This window comes from Saccopteryx bilineata, chromosome 9 (assembly GCF_036850765.1).
Source record: "Saccopteryx bilineata isolate mSacBil1 chromosome 9, mSacBil1_pri_phased_curated, whole genome shotgun sequence".
Taxonomy (NCBI): domain Eukaryota; kingdom Metazoa; phylum Chordata; class Mammalia; order Chiroptera; family Emballonuridae; genus Saccopteryx; species Saccopteryx bilineata.
The window spans coordinates 93,975,766-93,995,833 of record NC_089498.1 but is presented as its reverse complement, the minus strand read 5'-3'; the positions used below and the strand labels follow the sequence as shown (position 1 = coordinate 93,995,833).

General features: G+C 45.3%; 1 protein-coding gene across 9 annotated transcripts in view; it reads right to left on the bottom strand.

The window, feature by feature from the left end:
* The window catches only part of MARCHF8 (membrane associated ring-CH-type finger 8), a 134,117-nt gene that overhangs the window by 6,727 nt on the left and 107,322 nt on the right, over positions 1-20,068 (bottom strand). For 7 of the 9 annotated variants that reach the window (XM_066243828.1, XM_066243826.1, XM_066243827.1 and 4 more), the window contains 5 exons: positions 13,838-13,920; positions 12,757-13,599; positions 11,166-11,346; positions 9,090-9,237; positions 5,085-8,684 (listed from right to left, as the gene is read on the bottom strand). In XM_066243828.1, the coding sequence (XP_066099925.1) occupies positions 8,383-8,684; positions 9,090-9,237; positions 11,166-11,346; positions 12,757-13,599; positions 13,838-13,920 (1,557 nt within the window). In that variant the 3' untranslated portion in view covers positions 5,085-8,382. Of the gene's footprint in view, positions 1-5,084; positions 8,685-9,089; positions 9,238-11,165; positions 11,347-12,756; positions 13,600-13,837; positions 13,921-20,068 lie in introns of those variants that run through there. The other 2 variants (XM_066243829.1, XM_066243832.1) reach the window with 2 other exon arrangements.

Genomic DNA, 20,068 nt, shown 5'->3' with positions numbered 1-20,068 from the left:
CACAAAACTGACTTATCTGAGTTTCATAGAATCAAAGGGTTCTACCTCACCAGCCTTATTCACCTCTGTTCCCCATCTCCTTCTCTCTGCACAAACTGGCTTCTCCTTCAGCACTCCGCCATCTTGGCTGCTTCTCCTCTCCTCCACGTGGCCTTTCTCTGCTCTCCTCCAGCATGGGCTCCTCTGCCCCATTTTATAGTTCTGTATAGAACTCAAAACCTTTAATCCAATATACAAACAAGGAAGTCTCTGATACAAAGTCACTTATCTGAGGCATAATGGAATTCCTCATGAGAGTGCACCACCCCACATCATGCAACAGTTAAGGGTGTGGGGAAAAGCTTAGTTTTAAAACTAAGCCTTAGGCTATAATAACCCTGTGTAAAGTCAGTAGCCATGGCCACTATCACAGCTGCCCGGCCCATGCAGGTTCGCACTGGATTCGGACAGTCGGTAAAGAAACAATGGAGCCAAAAACTGGTGGGCCATAGTCTTTAATCCTAGCTTGCACCCGGCGGGCAAGTAAAAATACACACTGGGCTCCAAAACCCAATCACATTCAGTGCTCACAAAGCCACTGAGTTATCCGAGTTTCCTAGAATCAAAGGTTTCTAGCTCACCAGCCTTATTTCCCCATCTCCTTCCTTATCCCAGATACAAAACTCTACACAAACTGGCATCTCACTCAGCACTGCGCCATCTTGGCTGCTTCTCCTGGCCTCCTCCACGTGGCCTTTCTCTGCTCTCCTCTGCTCTCTCTTGCTAATCTCAGGAACCAAGAGGGCAAACTCTCGTTCTCCCCCATTTTATATTGTAGCTTCACAACCTCTAATCCAATATACAAAATAGGTAAGTCTCTAATACAAAGTCACTTCTCTGAGGCATGATAGGATTGTACCACCTTACACCAAAAAGGGTGGGACAGGCTTAATCCCAAAACCAAGCCTCAGGCTACAACAATTCTCAACACACATTAATATCACCTGGGCAACTGCCTCTTTAACAAAGTGAGCATAATACATTTTATCTGCCCAACACCCTGCCTGCTTACAGCCTGTCCCCCACACCCAATGCAAACTATAAGCAACCAAACATATATATTGTTGTAAGATACCAAAAAGCTGAAAATTGATAATGATATTCTGGGAGGAAACGTCAGGCTTTTCTATCAGGCTTTCCTGTTCTGTCCCTCCTTTAGGGAGGGGAGGGAGAAGAATGTAGAAGTTTCTGGCTTGCAAGAACAATGGGTCATTTAGTTTTAAATCTAAAATAAAGGTTAACCTAGAAACTTCTCCTCTTTCAGTAGGAGGCAGAATTTACATACCACCTTGCATTGATTGTAGTTCCTCCCTTTCCTGGAATCCTGAGGGTAAAATACCTCTAGGCTAGTGAGGGAAGAGGAACCTTGAAAGATTTGTAAACATCTTTGATTGTGTTACCTTGAAAGTCTTAATGTTTCTGTGTATCCCTTAAACAAATGTTGCCAGCTCGTACATGATGTCATGTGTGTGAGCAAGGGTATATAAATGATAGATATATGTATTCCAAACTGCCCTCTTGATGTTCCGCTTATCTGTCAGACCTCACCCTTACTGGACTGGACTATTGCCTCTGAGACAAAGGAATTACAAAAAGCTGAGAAGCCGCCCCAAGGAGGGGCATTCTGGACATACCAGGACTTTTGCCTCAGTATCCCCTCAGGCTCTCCCAAACACTATATAACTCGCCCCTAGCAGGGTTCCTTTCTTCCTTTCAATAAAGCCTGTTACTCTGGTCTTTCGGACTCCCATGGATTCCAACAAAAATTCATCTGGACTGGGTGTCTCTACGTGAACTCGATGAAATGAGGTACAGTGCCTTTCAGAATCTGGGATGTGGTACTTTATAACAATTTCATATTTACAAACTTACTTGACCAACAACCATCTATGTAGATGCAGACCAGAATTCCTGGCCACAGTGTCACTTCTGAGGCTGGAGGAAATAATAGGTCCTAGAGAGGATCTCTGCTATAGGCTGTGACCAGCAACTCTAGGGACACCATTCACAAAGTCCAATGGTTGACCAAAGTTTTTTATTAAGGACCATGTACATAATATTTTAGGTTTGCAGGCCAGAAAAGATCTGTCCCAATTATTTAACTTTGTGATTACAGCGTGAAATCAGCTAAATAAAATATGTAAATTGTTGGGCAAAAAGAATTTTTTTGTTGTTAATGTACTTCTTTTTTTATTAATTTTAATGGGGTGACGTAGATCAATCAGGGTACACAGGTTCAGAAAAAACATCTCCAGGTTATTTTGACATTTGATTATGTTGTATACCCATCACCCAAAGTCAAATTGTCTTTTGTCACATTCTATCTGGTTTTCTTTGTGCCCCCCCCCAAGCATCACACTCTTGTCCATGTCCCTGAGTCTCATTTTTATGTCCCACCTATGTAGGAATCATATAGTACTTAGTTTTTTCTGATTTACTTATTTCACTCTGTATAATTTATCAAGATCCCACCATTTTGCTGTAAATGATCCAATATCATCATTTCTTATGGCTGAGTAGTATTCCATAGTGTATATGTGCCACATCTTCTTTATCTAGTCATCTATTGAAGGGCTTTTTGGTTGTTTTCATGTCTTGGCCACTGTGAACAGTGCTGCAATGAACATGGGGCTGCATGTGTCTTTACGTACCAATGATTTTGAGTTTTGGGGGTAAGAGGGATTGCTGGGTCATAACGTAGTTCTGTTTTTACTTTTTTGAGGAACCACCATACTTTCTTCCATAATGGTTGTACTACTTTACATTCCCACCAACAGTGAATGAGGGTTCCTTTTTCTCCACAGCCTCTCCAACACTTGTTATTACCTGTCTTATTGATAATAACTAATCTAACAGGTGTGAGGTGGTATCTCATTGCAGTTTTGATTTGCATTTCTCTAATAACTAATGAAGATGAGCATCTTTTCATATATCTGTTGGCCATTTGTATTTCTTCCTGGGAGAAGTGTCTGTTCATGTCCTCTTCCCATTTTTTTATTGGATTGTTTGTTTGATTATTGTTGAGTTTTTTGTATATTTTGGATTTTAGGCCCTTATCTGAGCTGTTGTTTGAAAATATCATCTCCCATTTAGTTGGCTGTTTGTTTTGTTGTCAGTTTCTTTTGCTGAGCAGAAGCCTCTTAGTCTGATGTGGTCCCATTCATTTATCTTTGCCTTCACTTCTCTTGCCTTTGGAGTCAAATACATAAAGTGCTCTTTGTAACCAAGGTCCATGAGTTTAGAACCTATGTCTTCTTCTATGTACTTTATTGTTTCAGGTCTTATATTTAGGTCTTCGATCCATTTTGAATTAATTTTAGTACAAGGGGACAAACTGGGCAAAAAGGTTTTAATAGGGTTTTTTAGGTTTGCTCACTTGTATTGGGGCAGTGCCTTGTGTGTGTAGTCTGTGGAAGGCTGCCAGTGCTTGCCCTCAGGGCGGCAGATTGCGAAATGCAGACTGCCTGCCATGGGGAGGGGTGATTGTTTGCTATTGTTTGCCAGAGAAGGGGTATTTCTGCTGGCAGGTTTTGCTGGAGAGTGTGGAGGGCCCGTGAGTCCAGAGGGTGAGTCGGGAGGATAAGCACGAGTTGTGGAACCGGAGACTGAGTCGGGCCTTGGGCGCCCTGATGGCAGGCAGCCCGGCCTGTTTGGATGGGAGTGCTGAGACTGGTGGGTCCTGAGATGGGAGAGAGGGAAGCGGTCTTCCCTAGCTGTTTGCTCGTCCACTGTTATGAGACTCTAATAAATGGAATGACCCATTTTCTGGCTCCACTGTTCCTTCACCGTCTGCCTGAATCCAGAGAGAACCTGCATGTGCATGGCCATGGCGGTGGCAACTGCCCTACATAAATGAATGGGCGTGGCTGTGTGCCTCAGTTTATTTACAAACACAGGAGTTTGGTGGGCAAGCAGTAGTTGGCCACCCCATGACACAGCAGGAGTGCCCCCTAGAGGTGGTCATGCAGGAGTCCTATACCCTGCCACTTTGTAGCCAGTCACAAATGGCAGGAAGAACTGGAGGTTTTAAGCCTGCCTGCTATGAGACCCCATTGGGTGTTTCTTCAGCCACTCATAAAATTCACCCTCCTCCCAAAACACAGAGGCTCTCGGGCAGCCCCTTCTCTCTCAGCATACCTCCTCACTCCTCTTCCAACCACAGCTGACCACAGCTTGGGGCGTGTCCCAGCTTTCCTTTCTCCCACAAGCACATACCTGAGCACGCTCATTAGCTCTGCTAGCTCTGCAACAGGACCCTACTCCTCCAGATGCCTCAATAGCTCAACCTGGGGCTGCAGACCCCTTCTCCACTGAAGGCAAGGAAGGAAACTAGGCAAATTATCCTCCTACTTAGTTCCTGAGCCTCCTGGGAGCCTACCACAGTGCCCTTAACTTGTGGATGAAGTAAGTCTCCTGGCTCACCTAGGGCACCGTCCAGTACCTAGGCACACCGGGTCAACCTTGGTCTCCCTCCTTCCATCTCACGCACACAGGCAGAGCTGTGGGAGGAAGAGCTCACAGTATCTGGACTGGAGGCTCAGTGGCACTGCCATTGGTCAGGGAAGCCCCGTCAAAACCCAGAAGGTGCAGCCAGTCTATGTGAATGCCAGCAATCCTGTGGGTCACCCCCTGATCCCACGTTCTCTTAGCTGGGCTGTGGTTTACTAAATGTTTCAACAGATAAGGGTAGTTAAGCAACTGTCTGTCCCAATGGTCATGTTCCCATACACATCCTGGCCTTGAGTCTGACTTCTCTCAGGACAGCAAGTTCAGGTATATCTTGGATGTTTCAAACAAGCGCACTGTGAACTGCTTCAGTTTTTAGTCCCATGCCCATACCCCCTCCAGAACCTATCTCTTCCCCACTGACTACCAGCATCTGGGGGAGCTGTCCTCCTTTAAAGGGACAGTGAAGGAAAATTGACAGCTCCAGAGAGTGCACAACTTCCTTCCATGAGGCGCAATTAGAGGAACCCACCAAGGTTCCCAGCCTCTTTCCAGGAAAATACTTTCAGGGCCAAAGTTCTTTTTAAAGAAATGCTTTATTGCTCCATTTAGACACTCCCGTGTACAGCACAAATGAGCCCCGCACAGAGAATTATTCGAGTGGTAGGTAATACTGAGAAACAGTGAACATACACAAAGGATACAAAACTAGACATTCAGATAACTAGAAACTTCTGAAGTGCCTTTTAGAAACTACACCACATATGCCAATGTAAATTTGTTTTTTAACAATCAACTTTCTAGAAACATTGCATCTAAAGAGGTGATGAGCTGTTTAGTAGGTCTTTTCCTAGGCTAGGGATGGAAGCTGCATATTTCAAATCAAAAGGGTGAACACGTCAAAAGTGCTTGCATTAGGCCACATCTCTAGCATCATGGACCTTGACCTCCCTGTTCCCTCTGACCACCAGGTGGTGGGAGCACCAAAACCCCTCAGGCATTACCTGAGGTTCCTGTACTGGCCCAACTGCCTGGGGCTCGTGTAGCTGTAGCTAGAGAGAGCACATCTTCAGGTCTGAAAACTAGACCCATAAGATTGAAAAAAGTGGATTGAAGCAAAGGAAAAAAAAGGGGGCATGCTAGAGACCTAGAGTAGGAAGAACCTTTTTATAAAGTTTTCAGGAAATTCTTAAACTTGGGCACAAAAACCAAATTACTGCTGACAGCAGCAGAAGTCAGAAGCCCTTGAGTTGTGCTGTTAACTTTTGGGGGAATAAAGGCCAAATCAGGGTTGGCTGGTGACACCCATGAGAGCTGATTCCACCTCCCTCTGGCCTGGCCCCAAGCGCCAGCCTTCCTGGCCCTGGGACCTGCAAGCTTACCCCAGGTCTCCATACGGTTCAGCCAGAAGCCACCCTCCCACGAAGGCCTGCTGCAAACTGAGGGGAAACTACAGATTAAACCCAGAAGTGTGGAGAGGGAAAGCTGACAGGCTAAAGGGGCAGCTGCAGACTGCTGTTCCCACTGGGCAGCAGCGCAGCCCAGCCCAGCCGAGCGGGCTTCGGGCTCTTTGTCAGTCCTGGTGGGAGGCGCTTAGGGCGGAGCCTATGGATGAGGTCAGAGGTGCTCAAGTAGAACCTGCAAGGAAAGAGAAAGGCAAAGGAGCACCTGTGTGCCTTTCCAGGAGAGGCAAGGAGGAACTGGGACAGCCCTCCACAGGCAGAGGGCTTCTAGGGAACTTGGTGGGGGGTGATGAGATCATGCTGCCCTCCTGAATAGAAGTAGGATTTACATAAAATTCCCGTTGGGCGTGGGAGCAACACAACAGTCATGGTTACAAAGGCACCTTTGCCATAGAGGGTGCCAGCCACAGTGGGTGGGCTGCCCAGGGGCTCTTACTACTGATGCACACATACCTCTCTATGGGAAGTTTCTACTGTTCAAGCTCAGCATAAGGGGTTCCATCAGGGGAGAAGAAAGGGTTCCCACTTAAACATCTATCCGTCTTCACCTGACCACCCACCCGCTGTTCAAGTGTGGCAGAGACAAGGGACCTTGCCTAAGCCATTTCTAAGAGATAGTTGGGGATGACCAGGATTCAGCAGCCCTGAGTAAGCAGTGTGCCTGGTGTTTCCAGGCAGAGAAGGATGTGGGTAATTGCACTTTGAGCACAGTGGACACAGGCAGGGGCCGCATGTGGCCTGGGAGGCAGCAAGAGGGCAAGCTGATCAATTTTCAGGGGTTAGCTGTGGCTGCATAGTGTCTGCCCCGCCGGAGAAAGGCATGGCAGAACAACTGCTGAGGTCAGAACCTGTGACCTTGCGGAATTAGACACTGGTGGGAGAAGGTGGCAGAGCAACCCCCCCCCCCCCCCGCCCCCAGAGCTTCCTTCCACCCGGAAAGCGAAGGAATCCTCTTCTGTGTGCTTCATCCTCCTAACACACAGAGAGGCTCAGAGGACTAAGGGAGGCCTCGGGCACCTCACCTGAGGGGCTCTGCACAGAGAGGCCTGCCAGGAAAGGGAGCATCTGAGCACACCTGTGTCACCCTGCAGTCCTCCTGGCTGTTTTCCTGGATTAACTCATTACCCTGGTGCAATCAAAGTAGTTTTTAAAAACAGAATTTTAAGTAGATTTTTTAAGGGAAAAAATCCATTTGATGGAAGTGATTTTGGTTTTGTGTTTCATGAAAAATGTACACGTGAAATCCCTGAGGACAGCACAGACTGACTGCAAGGCCAGAGGCCGGAGAGACCATCTGCTCAGTCCAGTTAAGGCGACACAAGGCTGGGAGCTTGGCTTTGGACAGTAGTACAGGGCCATGGCAGTCTGGCCGGCTGGCAGAGGCCTCAGGGCACATGAGTGGACACCCCAGGCCAGGTGGTCACTCACTGTCTTAGTGTGAAGCCAGCAAAAACTGCAGAGGTCTGTCTAAAGGAAACAATTTTAAATATTCAAATTTGTTTTAATCATTCCTTTCTTTTCCTTTTGTTTAGATCTCAGAAGCCCTTTCTTTTCAGTGTTGACAAAAAAAAATGTTTGGGGGGCAGGCCTATAAAGACTTATCATAAAACAGGCTTGAAACCATAGGGATTATGCTCAAATTGCCACTTAAAATCCATTTGTTCCCATAAAATGTTATGAGAAAGCGTCAGGCCTGTTCATCCTGCTTTATAGTCTTAAGTTCCTTTGATGAACACAAATGTCACATTTCTTAGAACACATCAGGCAAAAAGGGGTTTAGATCTATTATAACATAAAAGAGATAATGAAGGTCATGAAGAGAAGGTGTTTAAATGAGACTTTCTTTTAAGTTTCAATCTTACTGGACACACATAATAAAGATGCCCTTTGTAAAGTGCTGTTTGCTTAGTGAACCACTTGCCACCACGCTCAGAGCACCAGGGCCGTCTGCTCAGGGAACAACTCGTGGCAGCCATGGGCAGAGGGGGTGCACGCCCCTGGGATCTCCTTGGTGAGGAGGGAATCCTGCCATCACCACGAGACATTCCTAAACACTTCACTCCAGGATGGGCACTGCTGCCAATTGAAGAGTTGTGCCTCAGGGCCTGGTGCCACCGTGCTCCTGCTCCTCCTTCGGCCTGACACTTCATTCTCTCCTTCTGCTCAGGGCATGGGCCAGCTCCCTATTATGGGGTCAGGGCTCTTCCACCTTCCTTTCCCACAGACACGCTGTCAGAAGGGGACCCACAAATGGATAGCTGGCACGAGAGCTTTCCAGGAGAGTCACTAGGAGGATTTAGAGAAAGAGAAATCCTCAAAAACAGTGACCTGTCCAGTCGGTTCTAATAAAGCACATGAGAAAGGGTACATAACTGGCAGTAAACAATTTCCTCAGCAGTCTGTGGATGTCCCGGGACCTGCGCCTTCCACACTGTCAGACGTGAGCGACCTCTGCTCCGGTCTCAGGCTCTACACAACAGGAAGAATTTGTGTCGGAATGACACACTCCATGTCCATCCTTATTTTCAAAGTTGGGCTCTGTGAGTGTAGGTTTTTCAAAAATATTCCTTTTGCTATTTTCTGGACAGTTCTGAACATAGATTACTCTGTTATAAGCCTTGAGTCTCTTCCATAGTTGAACATACACTTTGCACTGAACGTACATAAAAAGAAGTCCTCCAGTAAAGCCGATGGCCACCACCACCAATTTAGTCCAAAAGGGCCATTCTAAGGTTCCTGAAAGGGAAAACCTGGTTAGCTTGTCACCTGACCTAACTGAAGATCTGAAGTGAAACACAACTCAGGAACTTCCCATAACCCACTGACCTGACTCCTCGAAGCTCACTTCACAGAAGGAGAAGTGGGCAAGGGTGTCCCCCCTTCTACCCTGCTCTTCCAGGAGGCAGTGCATGCAGATTCGCTCTCCTCATGATTGGATCTCTTCTGACCAGGTTTAAAAAACTACTCACAGCAAGAGAAACCTCCAAATATGACGGCTGGTTGTCTCAGTTGGTGGCCCCTTCCAGAAACCCAAACATTCCAGGTCTGACTTGAAAATCAAACTGGAATAATGCTCCAATCCCTAACTCGGTGTGCTACCCTGACCTCTGTGCTGTGTTCCCTTCAGTGCTGGGCACATACCTGTCGCCTGCCCCTGCTTGATTTCCTCAGCAGTGCGGTCAATGAGCACATACAAGGACCAGACCACACAGGTGATGGCGATGACATGGAACGTCACTGAGCACATGATCTTCCTGCGCTCACTGGCTGTCATCTGCAAGTTCTCCCACTGTGAAGACAACATGCAGCGCATAAGGCTCAGCTCACAGGATGAGGCTACTATGGCGGTAAGAGTGCTGCAGAGGGTAAGATGGACTTTCCACCCCCTCCCTCTTTCCCAAATGAAATGAATTTCCCCAAATACCTAAAGTCATTATCTTTAAACCACTGGCTTGAAGTAGGCCCCAGATTCTGGTGTATATCAGCACCCACATGTTCTGTGATGATCCTTGCCTCCACTCTTCTTCCCCAGAGCTCCAGCTTACAGTGAGCACTTCCCTCTCTGACTCACACGTTCTACCGCCAAGTAACTCGGCATTCAATTGGCATTGTACTGTACTGTTATCTAATGTGAGTCCCTTCTCAATTTATGCATTACAATTTTGAGATAAGAACAAGTCTTCTATTGTTCCAGACAAAAATCTTATGTTGTGGACATACAGACAGATATACTGAACAAACAGTGTTTACAGGACACATGAGCAGGACATGTCCTCTCAGAGGGAGCGGGGACGGGGTGAGGAAAGCCGCACTCCTGTGGTGCCTTTTCCCACTCACCCACCCCACTAAGAACTACTTTGCACGACATGTACACGAGCGTTTACTGTGCTGTAGGGAGAGAGACTAATCGCCAGTGTACAGTTCTAATTAGAGGCAGAGCTTGAAGATTTAACACATTATTATTATTATTATTTTATTTATTCATTTTAGAGAGGAGAGGGAGAGACAGAGAGAGAGAGGAGAGACAGAGAGAAGGGGGGAGGAGCTGGAAGTATCAACTCCCATATGTGCCTTGACCAGGCAAGCCCAGGGTTTCGAACCGGCGACCTCAGCATTTCCAGGTCGACGGTTTATCCACTGCGCCACCACGGGTCAGGCTCTTAACACATTATTGACTGCTCACGAGTTAACTTGTTTTCATGCCCAAACGTTGACCGCTCACGAGTTAACTCATGTTTGTACATGCATTAGCTATTTCAATTTTTGAAACTCGGTAATATAGGATTATTATATTTGTGACTCTTTGCCCTGAGGGTCAAAGTTTGAAAAACAGCACACAATTCTATATGCTCACGCGAACTCCTTTTCTTCCCACTCCTCCAGGCGTGAGGCCGGAAAATCCAAGGAACAGTAAACAAAAACAATCACAGTGTTGAGCCATCTAAACTTGGACTATCTTCTAACTGCTCGCAGTTTGAACACACATATCAAGGATATTGTAAAATCTTTCTTCATCATGTTCAATTTATGGCTATCTGCTGGTTCAAATGAGTGCAGCTCAGAACCTGACACTTCTTCTGGTTCTTCTAAAAGAGCTCCTCACACTGATTCACCTTTTAGGTTTTCAGAGCAACTAAAAGACCACGTTTTAGAAAAAATAGTCACTGGTATAAAAAAAATCCAACTAGAACATGTAAAGGGTGTGTTTCAAAAGGAAAGAGCAGCAATATCTGCAAAACATGTTGCAAACCATTACATGTAAGAGATTGCTATACCACACCAAAAAAATTACTAAAATATGTAATATGTATAAAATATAATATGTAGCAGATATGTACAAAGTTTCATTTAAATTCATTATGTATAAATAAAGTATACTGAAGTTTATTTAGATTGTTTCACTTTCATACTCAATTACGAAAAAATAGCCGGTGACATGAGATAAACTTCTGCGTAAAACTGCCGGTCAGCAATGTGTTAATACATGTAAAGCTAATTGCTGACTAAAATGGTATAAAACAGGCCAAGGACCAAGTGACGGACACAGACAAGCAAGCAGCCTTATTTGGAAGGAACATGGAGATGTATGACTGAGAGGAGGAACGTGGCAATCAGGACCAGAAACAAGAAACCTATGCACCACCCTCGCCTCTGAAAGAAATGACACAAGCAGCTAAGGCCCCAGCCAGGCCAGGCGCCACATCTGTGGGCACGCACCTTCCTCAGCGGCTTCAGCTTGGTCTCCATGAGGAACTCGTACTTGCAGAGCTCGCAGCAGCGTGTGTCCGAGCTCTTGATCCACTGCTGCAGGCAGGCCTGGTGCACGAAGTGCAGGCTCCCGGTGCAGCGGCACGGGGTGATCAGAGGGCTCTCGTCATCCCCCTCACAGTGGCAGATCCTAGGGCAGGAGGACAGTCATTAGGAGGAGGGATCTGATGTAGAAGGTAACATGTCAACGAAGATCACAGCCCCAAAGAACTCTTCACAGAACATCACAGAATGGACTACAAGCACAAAGACATACAAACATAAATGAGGACAGTTACTACAAACTAGACATTTCTAGCTTACCACACCAACACAGAAAGTCTGGATGGCACGAGGCATCCGAGAGGAAGAAATGACAGAAGAAAACGACAGAGCAGTCACCTTTGGTAAGTCTTTAGGACATCAGTAAAAATAATTTAAAATAATATGGAAGCACCTTCCAGAAATTAAAATGTTAAAGTAATTAGAAAAAAATTTCCATGTATAATAAAACCAGCACTCTGCTTTCCAAAAATACCAGTGATTTAAAAAAGTATTTGCTTTTTAGTTATAATCATTGTCCTCACCTCCACACACCACAGCTACACATTTCCATCAGAGAGTAAACACAAAAGTCTCAATACTTCCCTCCTGAACCTAAACAATATTATAGGGTACTGCAATTTCATTTCTTTTTGTAGGACCACTCATAGCAATAAGTGAGGAATTTAAATCATTCATTATATCAAAAGGTTCAGGGTATATGCGACAGGACATAGCTACTGACCTCGTGAGACAAAACAAACTTCTGAGAAGATGAAATGACTCTTCCCAGCAGCTCCAGAGCAGACAAAGACACTGAGGGAGAGGAGCTGAGCTCTGGCACTGGCCAGGCTCTAGGCGGCCTGTCCTATGGTAGGGGCTGCTGACCCATTGTCAGAAATGATAATAGCTGGCCTTAAGGAGGGGTGACTGGGTCAGGTCAAGGTCAGAATGAGGAAGGCATGAGAGTGGTGACAAAAAGTGAATTCTGAAGAGTTTTGGGGCTAAACATGCTACACATGAGAGGAGATGAAGGAGGAAAGTGGAATTAGGACCTGGATACAGGTGGCTGTGAGGAAGGAAAGAAGGAAGGAAGGGAGGAAGGGAGGGAGGATCGTTACTCCCAAAGCACACCACGCTGCAGGTAGAGCAAGGGGTAAAATGGGGGAGGGGGGTGCCAATCTTGAAATTCTAGACCATCAAGCTGGAATACTTTCTTTCTTCCAATTTCTTTCTGCAAAACCTACTTATTTTTAGTTAAGAAGAGTCAGCTTGATCTTAATATGTGTAGCTTCTTCCTCTTTTATCATCTGTGAAACTATCTTGGGACCTATGTCATAGAAATTGGTTTTTCAAATGATATCAATACTCCATTCTTCTGGAGGAAACTAATAATCCACAATTGTCTATAACTGCTTACTAATTCATTTTCCTGAAACTTCACATATTAAAAGCAATATGAGACTACACAGGTGTCAGGAGTAGAGATGGGCAGAATGGTGGTTCTTGGCAAACCAACCTGCAGGCATCCCTTGCTGTGGACACGGGAGAGATGGGGGGGCATTTCTCAGAGAGGGGAGAAAAATCCAGGTCACTATCCTTCTCCACTGAGCAGAGGGGTGCCCGCAGGACCTCGTTCCTGGATGTTACAGATGTGCTGTCCTCAAAGACGTCGTCGTCTCCCATTTCATCGGAGCAGAACCCCGCGCTCCCTGCCAGACCGCTGGAGGACTGGGTGGTGTGCAGGTGAGCAGTACAGCTCTCCAGATCATGGAGCCTGTGCAGGCTGTGGGCACTTGTGCCACATGACACGGAGAACAGGTACTCGAGCAGTTGCTGGCTTCTGGAAATGGCCTCACCATCTGCTTTCTCTTCCAAAAGAGGGGCATGCATGCCCCCCTTGCCACCTTCCACCTCGAAGGCAGTTGGATGTTTGGCAAACAGGGGTGAAACACAAGAATGTTTGGAATGGCCAAGAGGTTTGCAACTCAGAGGTCTTTTTTGTTTATGGTGGAACCTGTTAATTCTGAGACACGGATCTTGAAAGACTATCAATTTCCCTTCGGAGCAAGTTCTTTCCACATAGTCAAAAATTTCCAGAGTGTCCTGGGCCTTCTCATCCACATCATTTAGGGATTTTGAGAACTTTAGTGTTCTTCTGGCTCTGGTATTCTTAGCAGGCTTCAAGACCTGAACCCATTCTGAACCACCGGAATTTCTCTTTGATGCCTGTAGTGTGTCCTTACAGAGAACTGTCATGGTGAGCACGTGTGTCAGAGAGCTCTGGCACTGAGGCACTGTCAAGACAACAGCAGACTGCATGGGACTGTGGTGACAACACTCAGAAAACACTGCACTGGAACTGCATGCAGAGAACAGTGGGCAAAACACAGGAAATAAAAACAATTTTTAAAGAGAACAGACATAAAAGTGAAGAAACGAGACTCACATGGTAACTCGGTGAGCAAACAGCACATAAAACTGGGCCAACTGTTTAGAGCAAAGGCATATTAACCAAGCAAGTAAACACATCGAGAACCTACAGTCACTGTGTGTGCTTCTGGGACTAACAGGAACCATGAACTACGTAGCATCGTTACCTGCAGATGTCCTGGTTGGAAGGCGTAGCAGAGGTGCGAGAGAAGGCAGACACAGGAGCCGGCACCAGCGGAGGAGCCCCAGCCTGCAACGACACACCTCTAGTCAGTGTTCAGGAGACAGTCGACAGGACTGTGCACACCTTTTCCTTCTGAATGGGGACTGGGAGAGACTCTCAGGGTGTCTATTTCCTGCAGCTCAGTACACGTGTGAGGTCCCACAGCTGAGACAAACAAATCAAACAGTACTCTTTTTACATGTGGATAAAGTGTAGCCAAGAAAGATTTGGGACTCTGGACTAGCACCACCGATCTCAGACTCAGTGTAGATTTACTTCCTAAGCCTCTGAACTTAATTAGTCTGAATATAGATGTGTGGCAGGAACAAAAGAACTGCCTGCACGGCACACCGCTGCTGCCCCTCCTACCCGCCCACCAGAGGTTCCTGGGAGGACCCTCGTCAAAGCCGGCCAGCCGTGTGCACTCTCCTCCTCATGACCTCATGGTCAGGCCATTAAACCTTGCTATGCCACCAGAGCTGTTTACACAAAAGGGAGGTTACAGTGCCACCTATCCACAGCTTAACCTGTGGCTGGGGAGAGGGGTGAGCACAGAATGCTCCCAAGAGTTCTAATCAAAACAAACAACAGAGAAAATTTAAATCTGAAAGAACATGTAGCAAGAGGTCAAGAGATAAAGCAGGGGCTCTGAAAGGCCATGAATAAGTCAAACTTAGAGAGAAAATCTAGGAGGGTGAGGATATATCATAGTGGTAATGCATTCTTTTCTCCTTAGGACAGTTAGCCTGACAAGCATCTGCTCTAGGAGACCACAAGAGCCACATACCAACAGCACAGCTGTCTCTTGGTATCTAAGGGGATTAATCTAGGCCTCCCCATAAATACTAAACCCATAGATGCTTAGTCTCTTACATAAAATGGTGTAGTATTTGTATATAACTTATACCTGCAGACGGGCTACAGCACAGTGTGCCTATATATCACTTCATGAGTGTAGAATCAGGGTAGAGCTTGGCACAGAGCAAATTCAAGCTTTGCTTTTTGGAACTTTCTGGGATATCCCCCCAATCCTGAATATTTTCAATCCATGGCTGATTAAATCCACAGATGTGAAAGCCACAGATGAGAAGTCATGGATATGGAGGGCCAGCTGTACCACGAATTTGTTATCAAGAGCGAGCCCACATCACTTACCCACTTTCCCGAGAACCACTGAAACGGCCCTCAGTCCTGCTCCTTAGTTTCCTGGGAATCCCATTCAGGTCCACAGCTCCCCAGCTGCAGCCTGGCTAAGTGCCTCACCCAGAGGTTCACTTTCCCCCAGCACTTCAGGTAAAGGACTCCTGACTTGGGTGAGCCAACCAGACAGGCAGCACCATGTCTGGAAGCTCCCTCTCCCTCTCCCTCTCCCTCTCCCTCTCCCTCTCCCCCTCCCCCTCTCCCTCTCCCCCTCCCCCTCTCCCTTCCTCCCTCTCCCTCCTCCCTCTCCCTCTCCCCTCCCCCTCCCCCTCCCCTCTTCTCTCTTCCTGAACCCGTGGCACTCAGAGCGTGGCACTCAGAGCAGAGTTGCTTAGGAGGGAGCTTTCGGGGCTACAGTAGTGAGTGTTAGGGTCTGAGCTGCAGCGCCTGTACCCATGCAGCTGAGGGCTCGCTGGAGGTCAGTCGGCAGCGGGAGACGGAAATGCGGTTCTGTTGGCAGGGGTAGAAGCAGGCTGGCCACCACTGGGCTCAAGTGTGAGCTCAGTCTTGCCGGGCTGGGGAGGAGGGGGCATGCAAAAGCAGTCCAGCCCAGCTGCCCGCAGCCTGTAATCCAGCCTGTGGGAGAAGGGCAGGAACCCCAGAAAGGGTGGAGACCTGCCCCTGAGCAAGGGCGCAGGAGCACAGCCTTGCCTTGCCCGTGCAACCCAGGCTTGCGGTCTGACTGGGGAGCCGGCTCCTCCTGTGAGGTGGAGCCAAGAGCCCAGAACAAGAGGAGTTCCGCTACTGAGCTGAGCGTGGCCACGCAGTCCTGCCCGGCCGTTAGAGCCAAGGCTAGCAGCCGTTGGACAAGCGGGCTCCTCCTGAAAGGGCGGGGCGAAAGCCCAGAAACAGGCAGAGACCCGCAGCTGAGCAAAGGTGCTCACCAGTGTCCTCAGGATCGAGCATAACGTCATCCACGGGGGCGGGGCAAAGGCCAAGGCCACCAAGGCTTGTGCACCCAAGCACATGATCACAGCCACTCCCGTGAAGAGAAAATGTGGAGGCAGAGAAATGCAACACAAATGAACCAAGAGAAATCCCCAGAAAAGGACCTAAATGAATCAGATATAACCAAATTACCAGATGCAGAGTTTAAAATAACGATTATTAGAATGCTCAAAGATATTAGAACAACAACAGATAGTCATTAAGAAAACCTAAATAAAGAGATAGCAAATATAAAAAAGGATATTGAAATAATAAAAAAGAATCAGTCAAAAATGACAAATACAATATCTGAAATAAAGAATACAATGGAAGGAATTAAAAGCAGGATGGATGAAGCAGAGAATCAAATCAGCGAGTTAGAGGACACGATAAATAAAGGCACGGAAGCAGAGCAGAAAAAAGAAAAGAGACTCAAAAAGTCTGAGGAAACTCTAAGAGAGCTCTGTGACAACATGAAGAGAAATAACATCCGCATCATAGGGGTTCCTGAAGAAGAAGAGAAAGAACAAGGGATAGAGACTTTGTTCAAACATATCATAGCTGAGTACTTCCCTCAATTAAGGCAGCAAAACATCTCACATGTTCAGGAAGCACAGAGAACTCCATTAAGGGGAAACCCAAAGAAATCAACACCAAGACACATCATAATTAAAATACCAAAGCTAAGTCAAAAAGAGAAAATATTAAAAGCTGCTAGAGGCCCTGGCCAGTTGGCTCAGCGGTAGAGCATCAGCCTGGCATGCGAGGGACCGGGTTCGATTCCTGGCCAGAGCACATAAGAGAAGCGCCCATTTGCTTCTCTACACCCCCCTTCCTCTCTCTCTCTTCCCCTCCCGCAGCCAAGGCTCCATTGGAGCAAAGATGACCCGGGCGCTGGGGATGGCTTCTTGGCCTCTGCCCCAGGCGCTAGAGTGGCTCTGGTCGCAAAAGAGCGATGCCCCGGAGGGGCAGAGCATCGCCCCTGGTGGGCGTGCCGGGTGGATCCTGGTTGGATGCATGCGAGAGTCTGTCTATCTCTCCGCGTTTCCAGCTTCAGAAAAATAAAAAAAATAAAAAAAATAAAAAAAAGCTGCTAGAGAAAAAGACTATCACCTACAAAGGAGGCCCCATAAGGAAGACTTCTGACTTCTCAACAGAAACACTTGAGGCCAGAAGGGAATGGCAAGAAATATTCAAAGTAATGCAGAACAAGAGCCTACAACCAAGACGACTTTATCCAGCAAGGCTATCATTTAAAATTGAAGGAGAAATAAAAAGCTTTACAGATTAAAAAAAAAAAAACCTCAAGGAATTCACTGCAACCAAACCAAGGCTGCAAGAAATGCTAAGGGACCTGTTGTAAACAGATCAAAGGAGAAAAAGAACATAGTAAAAGAATACACTTTTAAAAAGAATAAAATGGCAATAAACAATTATATATCAATAATAACCTTAAATGTAAATGGATTAAATGAACCGATCAAAAGACATAGGGTAGCTGCGTGGATAAAAAAACAGGACCCATACATATGCTGTCTACAAGAGACACACCTCAAATTAAAAGATGCACACAAACTGAAGATAAAAGGATGGAAAAAAAATATTTCACGCAAATGGAAATGAAACAAAAGCTGGGGTAGCAATACTTATATCAGACAAAATGGACTTTAAAACAAAGACCATAGAAATAAAGGAGGTCAGTACATAATGATAAAGGGAGCAATCCAATACGAAGATATAACCATTATAAATATTTACGCACCTAATATAGGAGCACCTAAATATATAAAGCAGACTTTGATGGACTTAAAGGGCAAGATCAACAGCAATACCATAATAGTAGGGGATTTCAATACCCCATTAACATCATTAGATAGATCCTCAAGAAAGAAAATTAACAAAGAAACAGACTTATTGGAAACACTAGATCAACCCGATTTAATAGATATCTTCAGAACCTTTCACCCTAAAACAGCAGAATATACATGCTTTTCAAGCACTCATGGTACATTCTCTAGAACACACCACATGTTAGGGCACAAAAGCGGTCTCAACAAATTTAAGAAGACTGAAATCATATCGAGCACTTTCTCTGATCACAATGGCATTAAACTAGAAATCAACCACAACAGAAAAACTGAAAAACATTCAAACACTTGGAAACTAAATAGCATGTTATTAAATAATGAATGGGTAAACAATGAGATCAAAGAAGAAATTAAAAAATTCTTAGAAACAAATGATAATGAGCATACATCAACTCAAAATTTATGGGACACAGCAAAAGCAGTCCTGAGAGAGAAGTTTATAGCATTACAGGCATACCTCAAGAAGCTAGAAAAAGCTCAAATAAACAACTTGACCCTACATCTAAAAGAACTAGAAAAAGAACAGTAAGTAAAGCACAGAGCTAGTAGAAGGAAGAAAATAATAACGATCAGAGCAGAAATAAATGACATAGAGGCTAAAGACACAATACAGAGGATCAATGAAACCAGGAGCTAGTTCTTTGAAAAGGTAAACAAGATCGATGAACCTTTAACCAGACTTACCAAGAAAAAAAGAGAGAGGACTCAAATAAATAAAATTAGAAACGAGAGTGGAGAAATAACAACTGACACAACAGAAATACAAAACATTGTAAGAAAGTACTATGAAGAACTGTACGACAAAAAACTAGACAACCTAGATGAAATGGACAAATTCCTTGAAACATATAATCTTCCAAAAATCAATCTGGAAGAATAAGAAAACCTAAACAGACCAATTACAACAAATGAGAATGAAACAGCTATCAAAAAACTCCCAAAACAGAAAAGTGTGGGCCTGATGGCTTCACAAGTGAATTCTACCAAACATTCAAAGAAGAACTAACTCCTATCCTTCTAAAGCTATTTCAAAAAATTCAAGAGGAAGACTTCCAAACTCCTTTTATGAAGCAAGCATAACTCTGATTCCAAAACCAGGCAAAGACAACACAAAAAAAGAAAATTATAGGCCAATATCCCTGATGAATTTAGATGTAAAAATCCTCAACAAAATATTAGCAAACCGGATCCAGCAATATATGAAAAAAATCATACACCATGATCAAGTGGGATTTAATTTTGGGAGGCAAGGATGGTACAATATTTGCAAATCAATCAATGTCATTCATCACATAAACAAAAGGAAGGAGAAAAACCACATGATAATTTCAACAGATGCAGAAAAAGCATTTGATAAAATCCAGCACCCTAGTCTGACCTGTGGTGGCGCAGTGGATAAAGCGTCGACCTGGAAATGCTGAGGTCGCCGGTTCGAAACCCTGGGCTTGCCTGGTCAAGGCACATATGGGAGTTGATGCTTCCAGCTGCTCCCCCCTGTCTCTCTCTTCTCTCTCTCTCTCTCTCTCTCTCTCTCTCTCTCCCCTCTCTCCTCTCTAAAATGAATAAAAAAAAAAAATCCAGCACCCATTCATGATCAAAACTCTCAGCAAAGTGGGAATATAGGGAACATACCTCAACATGATAAAGGCCATCTATGACAAACTCACAGCCAATATTATACTCAATGGGAAAAAACTAAAAGCAATCCCCATAAGATCAGGAACAAGGCAGGGGTGTCCCGTTTTACCACTCTTATTCAACATAGTTCTGGAAGTCCTAGCCACAGCAATCAGACAAGAAAAAGAAATAAAAGGCATCCAAATTGGAAAAGAAGAAGTAAAACTATCATTATTTGCAGATGATATGATATTATATATAGAAAACCCTAAAGTCTCAGTCAAAAACTACTAGACCTGATACATGAATTCGGCAAGGTGGCAGGATATAAAATCAATACTCAGAAATCAGAGGCATTGTTATACACTAACAATGAAGTGTCAGAAAGAGAAGTCAAGGAATCAATCCCCTTTACCATTGCAACCATACAAATAATGTACCTAGGAATAAATTTAACCAGGGAGATTAAAGACTTGTACTCGGAAAATTATAAAACATTGATAAAAGAAATCAGGGAAGATACAAACAAGTGGAGGCATATACCATGCTCATGGTTAGGAAGA